Genomic DNA, 8,776 nt, shown 5'->3' on the forward strand with positions numbered 1-8,776 from the left:
TGCTTATTCTCACAAGATGCTGCGCATAGGCAAAATGTTACTTTTAAAGGCTAATGAATAGACTCTGTCAATGCCAAGAATACTCAGGCCTGAGAACTGAATCTTATCTCATTCGGTTGCAACATCTTGGGCATGCTGACCCACCCGGGCTCCTCGACCCCTTGGCTCTCACTCCCCTTTCCTGGGAAGGGTGCCAAGAGTCCAAGAGTCCCAAGACAGCTTTCTGTTCATGCTCAGAGGAACTCATGGGGCAGGACTCTGGAAGAAGGAGGAGAAAGGGGGAGGGATCTGGAAGGGGTATATATGCTCTGTGCACACGGCTGTGAACTCGTGCATGCTTTTTGTGAGCTATCACACTTGCTCCTTCTACCAGTTCATGGATGGTAGAAATAAAAGCTTTTTCTCCGAAACTATTCCTTGAGTGTCTGTTGACTCCCACTTCCCTTTCCCGGGTGCAATATTTCCCCCACCCGAGGGCAAAGCCTCATAAGGCTACACCACAAGAACAGAAGCACCTGCTTCTGAGAACAGCATCCTGTTCTCAGAGTGACTCATTTCTGAACCTGACTATATCTTGGTGCCATCCTGGGCCCATTTGCCCGCAAACCCAGTTTCATAGATGGAGCCTGGAAGCTGGTTTCTCTGCAGCCCAGGGAAGCTGGCAGAGAAGCTGGCAGAGAAATGAGCCCATTTGTCTACTTTGCTAGAGAACTGGGGTTGGCTTTCACAGCCCAACTCCCCATGAAGGGACTTTAGGTCCCTCGTAGGTCCACTGATGGTCAGAGATACAAATGGAGGCTACCAAGGATGCAAAGAAAGCTGCTGATCTTTATTGGTCTGTTGCAACCGTCTCCTCGCTGCCCTCCTTGCGAGGAGGTGGGGAGAACCCATGTGTTGCAGTTTTTAAACCATTGGATAGTGATCGCCCGGCACATAAAGACCACTCCAGATGCATCACAAAATGGGTTCTACGTGCTCAGAGTTCATGTTTCTCCAACATACGGTACTTATGAGTCTGCCAATGAAGATGTCTGGCAACACAGTGGTGTTTGTTGTTGTTGTTGTTTAGTCGTGTCCGCCTCTTCGTGACCCCCTGGACCAGAGCACGCCAGGCACTCCTGTCTTCCACTGCCTCCCGCAGTTTGGTCAAACTCATGTTTGTAGCTTCGAGAACACTGTCCAACCATCTCGTCCTCTGTCGTCCCCTTCTTCTTGTGCCCTCCATCTTTCCCAACATCAGGGTCTTTTCCAGGGAGTCTTCTCTTCTCACGAGGTGGCCAAAGTCTTGGAGCCTCAGCTTCACGATCTGTCCTCCCAGTGAGCACTCAGGGCTGATTTCCTTCAGAATGGAGAGGTTGGATCTTCTTGCAGTCCATGGGACTCTCCAGAGTCTCCTCCAGCACCATAGTTCAAAAGCATCCATTCTTCGGCGATCAGCCTTCTTTATGGTCCAGCTCTCACTTCCATACATCACTACTGGGAAAACCATGGCTTTAACTATACAGTTAAACACAGTGGTACCTCGGGTTATATACGCTTCAGGTTACACACTCCACTAACCCAGAAATAGTGAAAACAAAAAAAAATTCCTTCCAGTAGCACCTTAAAGACCAACTAAGTTAGTTCTTGGTATGAGGTTTCGTGTGCATGCACACTTCTTCAGATACCAGAAATAGTGCTTCAGGTTAAGAACTTTGCTTCAGGATGAGAACAGAAATCGGGCTCTGGTGGAGTGGCGGCAGCAGGAGGCCCCATTAGCTACAGTGGTGCTTCAGGTTAAGAACGGACCTCCGGAACAAATTAAGTACTTAACCTGAGGTACCACTGTACCTGCTAATTCCTGGCATCCTTTTGAAATGGCAAATACCTTGACTCCAGAATCCATAGTCAAGGATTCATACACAGATATCTGCTTTGTTCACATAGATATCTGCTCTTTGACAGGTCAGTTCAGAAAGCTCTCCAAACATGTTAAACTAGTTTTGCAGAGGGGAGGCCCTGGAAGGATTCCTGCTCTCTGACTGGAGATCAGCTGGAGGCTAAACATGGTTTTAGACTTGCTCTCCATACTATTTCAGACTTATGTATCTGTGTTTACTTTGTGCTGTGCAAGGATTGTCAGCAGTCAATCGGCTTGGCTTTGCACAACGGCCTTTGTGGGTTTTCTTTCCTTTGAATCATGACTGGTGGTTAATGTTGAAACAGGAAGGAGGCGCTGGGGCTGCCAGCTGCGTAGGTGGCAGCGAAGGCAGAAGTTTGGGGTGGTGCAACGGTGGCTGAACCTCAGCAGCCACAGTCCAGGGTCACCCCAAAGGGCAGGGGATGGGGGCAGCAGCAAACAGGCCCCTTGTCACTGGCACCCCAGGGCCTGCTCTAGTTGATGTTGGTAATAGGATCGTAGCATCACAGACTTGTAAAGTTGGAAGCACCTCCCAAGGTTCCAGCTCACAGCCAAATAATCTCCTACAGATGTCCTCCCAACCTCAGTTTAAAAGCCACTGCTTTTTTTAAAATACAGGCAACCCCTGATTTGCATAGGGGTTGCGCTCCAGGTCATTGCGTGCGATAGCAGAGCATGCATAAAGCCACCCTTCCATTTTCCAGCCACTTCCAGGTCGCCGTGATGTGCACAATCGCATGTTAATTGGACGTGCATAAATTGGTCGTTGCCTGTGTTGTAATTTTATGTTGTGAACCAACCTGAGATCTACAGGTGAAGGGTCATATACAAATTTAATGAATAATACACAGAGCCTAGGACTTGCCGATCAGAAGGTCGGCGGTTCGAATCCCCACGGCGGGGTGAGCTCCCGTTGCTCGGTCCCAGCTCCTGCCAACCTAGCAGTTCAAAAGCACCTCAAAGTGCAAGTAGATAAATAGGCACCGCTCCGGCGGGAAGGTAAACGGCGTTTCCGTGCGCTGCTCTGGTTCGCCAGAAGTGGCTCAGTCTTCCTGGCCACATGACCCGGAAGCTGTGCGCCGGCTCCCTCGGCCAATAAAGCGAGATGAGCGCCGCAACCCCAGAGTCAGTCACGACTGGACCTAATGGTCAGGGGTCCCTTTACCTTTACTAATAGCAACATCTAGCTCAGAACTGGGAGGGCTGTAGCTCAGGGGCAGTGTCTGCTTAGCACGCAGGGTTTAGTCCCTGACAGGCCCTCCAGGAAGTGCTGCGGAAGATTCCTTGCCCAGAATCCTGGACAGTTGCTGCCTGTAATCGCAGATGATACTAAGCTAAACCTATCAATGGCCCGACTCAGTTTAAGGCAGCTCCCAGTGTTCCTGTTTAATGCAGCCCTTTATTTGTAATCATGAGTGCTAGAAACTTGGCTTTATTTGAAGCAAAGAACCACAATTCAGGAACAGGGTACCTGCTTTGCATGCAGAAGGTGCAGAGGTTTGGTCGTCATCTCCCAGCTGGGGCTGGAAAGGTGACTGGTCTGAAAACCTGGAGAGAGTCGCTGCTGCTGCCAGCCTGTAAAGGCAACACTGTTAAAGCTCTGGTTTTCCCAGTAGTGATGGATGGAAGTGAGAGCTGGACCATAAAGAAGGCTGAACGCCGAAGAATGGATGCTTTTGAATTCTGGTGCTGGAGGAGACTCTTGAGAGTCCCATGGACTGCGAGAAGATCAAACCTCTCCATTCTGAAGGAGATCAGCCCTGAGTGCTCACTGGAAGGACAGATCCTGAAGCTGAGGCTCCAAGACTTTGGCCACCTCATGAGAAGAGAAGACTCCCTGGAAAAGACCCTGATGTTGGGAAAGATGGAGGGCACAAGGAGGAGAAGGGGACGGAGGACAAGATGGTGGGACAGTGTTCTCAAAGCGACCAGCATGAGTTTGACCAAACTGCGGGAGGCAGTGGAAGACAGGAGGGCCTGGCGTGCTCTGGTCCAGGGGGTCACGAACTAAACAACAACAACAAAGGCAACACTGACCAAAATGGACCAAAATGGCCTGACTCAGTATAAGAGAGCATCCTGTGCTCCTGTTTTTCTCTTAAGCTGACTGGCAGCAGGGGCTCTCTGCGGTTTCAGGTGGGGGACATGACCAGCCTGACCTAGAGATGCTATCAGGGAAGAAAGTCAGCCAGGGGGCTTAGGCATGTAACACAACTGCAGCCCCTCATTTTTGTATTTTTTAAACTTTTATTGTTTTTCTAAACAAACTGGTGCCATCCCTCCACTCTCAAGTAAACCTTTCTAGTATCAGGGCAGACTTGAAAGGGCCAGAAGGCTTCATTTCATTCCTGGTGGTACAATGATAAAGTGTCCTTAAAAAATAAATAAATTGCAAAACTGCACATGTTCAGAGAACGCAGGCAAACTTGTTTTTGCTCCATGATACCAGGAATGTAGGAGCTGGCGGGACGCACGCAGTGGCCATTCCAGGATGGGGAAAGATAAAGTGTCCACAGAATCATCACAGAATTGGAAGGACCCCCAAAGTCCTCTAGCTCAACCCCCTGCAATTCAGAGATCGCTGCTAATATTTCTCCCGGGTTGTGAGTTTTTATTCTTAAATAACTACCCTGAGGGTCCAACCTTTTTTGGGGGGGAGGGAGGGTCCGATAGGCTCACGGGGCGGCAGAGGGTCCAAGGGCAGCACTGCAGGGTCCAAGCGAGGGCGAAAAAGCAGTCACCCCGGTACATGCAGGGCGGGCGCAGTTCCTTGCCGTAATGGCGCAGTGGGAAGGAGCAGCAGGGTGCATTGGATAGGTGGCCGTGGAAGAGGAGCTGAGCCCTGCCGCTTCCTCCTCTCTCTAGGCGGGTCCTGAGAGCTCAGCCGGGGCAGCAGGCCAGAGTTGTGTTTGTGCGTTTGCGTTGCTCTCCTCCACCTCCTCTCCGTGGCACAGTCCCAAACGCTCTTCTGGTGTGGCCGGCGTTCTTGCTTGGTCTTGCCTCTCTCTCCTCCGCCTCCTCTCCCAGGTGTATGGTGGGGGATGGTGGGGGATGGTCGTTGCTTCGCTCTCCTCTGCCTCTTCTCCCTGGGCCAGATCCAAGCATTCAGCCGCTGCTGCTGCCGGTACGTGCGTGCATGCATGCTTTGCTTTCTTCCGCCTCCTTTCTCTGGGCTGGCCGAGCGCTCAGGTGCTGCTGCAGGTGGATGTGGGGTGTGTGTGTCTTGTGTGCTTGCCTTTCTCTCGGTTTCTTTCCTTTGCCTTTCTTTCCTTTTCACTCCCTTTGCCATGCTTTCCTCTGCCTTCCCCCGGCCTTATATTTCTCTTCCCTGTCCTCCTCCTGGCTCTGCTTCTTCCTTCCCTCCCTCGCCGGGCCCCTAGTTGACCCTGCAGGCCCGGATCATCAGCAGCTGCAGCAGGATGAAGACGGGCGAGAGCAGCAGCCCGAACCACAGCTCCCGGCTCTGGCCCGCCAGCTTCTGGCCCAGCAGCACCTCGAAGACGAACTTGAGGCTCAGCAGCGTCAGCACCCACAGCAGCCGCAGCACCGCCAGCCGCTTCTCGCCGTCCTGGAAGAGCCGCACCGAGACGATGGTGCTGAAGTAGGCGCTCAGCCCGTCGGCCGCGAAGAAGGCCGCCAGCACCGCCCACCAGCTCAGCGCCGCCCCGGACTCCCCGCCGTCCGCCTTCAGCACCAGCAGCGCCGACGCCGCCAGCAGCGCCAGCGCCTGCAGGAGAAGCTCCAGGGGCGCGAAGCCCAGCCACTGAACCAGCTCCCGCAGGGAGAACAGCATCGCCTCAGGCAGGGGGGGGGGGGACAAACCGCCGCCGCCGCCGCTCTGCGCCTGCGCGGAGGCACGCTTCCGGTCGCCCAAGGCGGCTTCCGGCGCGCCGCGGTGTAATAAGGCGGGGACGGGATCGCCTCAGGCGCCTCAGGGGGGGTAAACGCCTCTCTGCGTCTGCGCGGAGGGACGCTTCCGGTCGCCGAAGGCGGCTTCCGGCGCGCCCACGGGTGAAATAAGGCGGGGACGGAATCGCCTCAGGCGCCTCAGGAGGAGAAAGGAGGCTCTGCGCCTGCGCGGAGGGACGCTTCCGGTCACCGAAGGCGGCTTCCGGCGTGCTCACGGGTGAAATAAGGCGGGATCGCCTCAGCCGTCTCAGCTGCGCCTGCGCGGCGGACCCGTTTCTGCTCATGGAAGCCGATTTCCGGCGCGCCGCTGTGGAAAAGAAGGCGGGAACAACGTCTCCTCAGGGGGAGAAACGCGGCTCTGCGCCTGCGCGGCGGATCCGTTTCCAGTCTCGGATGCCGGCTTCCGGCGCGCCGCTGTGGGAAAAAAAAAGGCGGGAACAACGTCTCCTCAGGGGGAGAAACGCGGCTCTGCGCCTGCGCGGCGGACCCGTTTCCGGTCTCGGAAGCGGCTTCCGGCGCGCTTCTGTGAGAAGGCGGAACAGCGTCGCCTCAGGAGGAGAAACGCGGCTCTGCGCCTGCGCGGCGGACCCGTTTGCTGGAATCATGGACTTGTAGGGTTGGAAGGGGCACCCCAAAGGTCATCCAGCCCAAGCCCTTCTCCCCCGCAGTGCAGGGACCGCTGATAATGGTGCTAATTGCGTGTTTCATCACCAATGAGGCATCAGCCACGGCCTTGTTGGCTGAGCGGTGCTGCGGTTGGGGGAGGGGCCCTGGGACCAAGGCTAAGCCCGGGACAGCTGAATAGGGGATAGAAATGGCCGGGCTGGATGCGCGTGTGGCGGGCGAGGGCGCAGGATCCGCGCACTTGGAGCAAGGGGGGGGTGTGGGCACCAGGAGGCTCATCCTGCCCCATGCCAACCTATGCATTCTCCCCCCGCCCAAAGAGGAACTTCTATACCCCCCAAAAGGGAAAGGAGGGCTGGCCAGTAAGGAGAAGCCCTCTGCCTAAAGGCTCCTTTAATTTTATAATTATTATAAAATTATAATTATTATAAAATTATAATTAATTTTATAATGAATGATTTTAGAGTGTTGTTTATGCTGTACTTTTGTACTGTTTTATTGTTGTAAGCCGCCCTGAGCCCGGCTTCCGCTGGGGAGGGCAGGATATAAATAAAATTTATTATTATTATTATTATTATCCTTGCCAGTTTCTGGAGTTAAATCCATGCTATGCAGCTGTAGACGGAGCAGCTAATTGCAGGAAGGAAATGATAGAATCACAGAGCTGAAGTTGGAAGGAATCCCCAAGGGCCACACACTCCAACCCCCTGCGAACCTATTGGGTTGCCATTTATAATTTTATTACATATTTTGTGGTTTTATATCTTGATTTTTTTCTGTGAACCGCCCTGAGACTCCTGGTATATAAATTCAATAAATAAAATAAATGCCGGAATCACAGCTAAAGAATCCCAGGCAGTAAGCTGTCCATCCTCTCTTTAAAATCTCATGTTTGTCGTGATATTTTAATGTTGGTTTTAAAACTGCCTTTTAAGTGTTAAAAATGAAGGAGGGAACCTGCCATCTTCGGAGGTGGTCCGTTCCACGTCGAAGGGCTCTCACCCTCAGAAAGTTGTTCCTAATGTTTGATCACAATCCCTCTTGTAATACGAATCTGTTGGCTCTAGTCCTTCCCTTGGGATGTAATACAAAAATTAAGGTCTTATATATATCATAAATGTTCATAAATGTACCAACCAAGCAGGTGCATAGATGTGTGGGCTGCATGTCTGAAGCAGCACAGGAAGACAGTCCTGAAACCATTTTGACTCCCAAGCTGACCAAATGTTTCTCTGCAAGGAGGGAGGAGGTGAAAAAACCTTCCTTGTTACAGGAATTGGGTAATCACCATCTCAAAGGAATGGCCAGACTACCAGGAAAGGCAATCAGATAAGGCATTATCAGATAACCTGGCAGGCAGGAAAAACAACAACATTCAAATTTCTGTTGTTGACCGCCTTTTTTGTGATGTAGGTATGTTGTTTGTGGGGGGTGGTCTTGAGTTACACCCCTTCTGTGATGTAGGTATGATGTATGGAGGGGGTGGTCTTGAGCTCCAGGCAAGGCAATTTAAAATGTCTATATAAGGGCAGGCACACGTGGGTTCCTCCTCCTTTCCTGCGTGTGAGGGGAGCACCCTGTTGCAACAGCTTTGATAAAGATCAGGCTTATTAGCTGCTTTGCTTCTCAATATTCTCTGGTTGGCCTCTGTTCTTTTCTCCTACCAATAGGGAACCCACGTAAGGACTCTATACAGGCTCTTGGATACCCCATAAGGGGAGATTTTGTTTACAATAGGGACAAGCTTGCTCTACCTTCCACGTGACAGCCCTTCAGATATTTGAAGATGACTCTCCTATCAGGGACGAGCTCCCATTCCTCAGTCCCAGTTCCTGCCAACCTAGCAGTTCGAAAGCACACCAGTGCAAGTAGATAAATAGGTACTGCTCCGGCAGGAAGATAAACGGCGTTTCCGTGCGCTACTCTGGTTCGCCAGAAGTGGCTTAGTCATACTGGCCACATGACCCGGAAGCTGTACGCCGGCTCCCTCGGCCAGTAAAGCGAGATGAGCGCCGCAACCCCAGAGTCGGCCACGACTGGACCTAATGGTCAGGGGTCCCTTTACCTTTACCCTCCTATCACCTCTCAGTCTCCTCTTTTCCAGGCTAAAGATACCCAGCTCCCTCTGCTATTCCTCACAAGGCTGTTTCCAGACGCGTCGTCATCTTGGCCGCCCTCCTCTGCACACAAACCAACTTGTCAATATCCTTCTGAAACGGAGGTGCTCAGAACTGGGCACAGGACTCCAGGTGGAGTCCGACCAGATTTCTGCTGATGCAGCCTAGAAAAGCATTAGCCGCTTTTGCCGCCGCATAACAGGAAGGAAACGCTCAAGGAGAGATA

The 8,776-nt window shown here is 52.6% G+C and overlaps 1 protein-coding gene across 1 annotated transcript; it reads right to left on the reverse strand.

The window, feature by feature from the left end:
* Positions 1 to 4,127: 4,127 nt before the first annotated feature.
* On the reverse strand, positions 4,128 to 6,101 carry TMEM203 (transmembrane protein 203). Its single transcript, XM_028751757.2, has one exon. It carries the CDS (start codon positions 5,691 to 5,693, stop codon positions 5,277 to 5,279), a length of 417 nt encoding a protein of 138 aa, XP_028607590.1. The 5' UTR covers positions 5,694 to 6,101; the 3' UTR covers positions 4,128 to 5,276.
* Between the last annotated feature and the right edge of the window lie 2,675 nt (positions 6,102 to 8,776).

The sequence above is a fragment of the Podarcis muralis genome, chromosome 13 (genome assembly GCF_964188315.1).
Source record: "Podarcis muralis chromosome 13, rPodMur119.hap1.1, whole genome shotgun sequence".
Taxonomy (NCBI): domain Eukaryota; kingdom Metazoa; phylum Chordata; class Lepidosauria; order Squamata; family Lacertidae; genus Podarcis; species Podarcis muralis.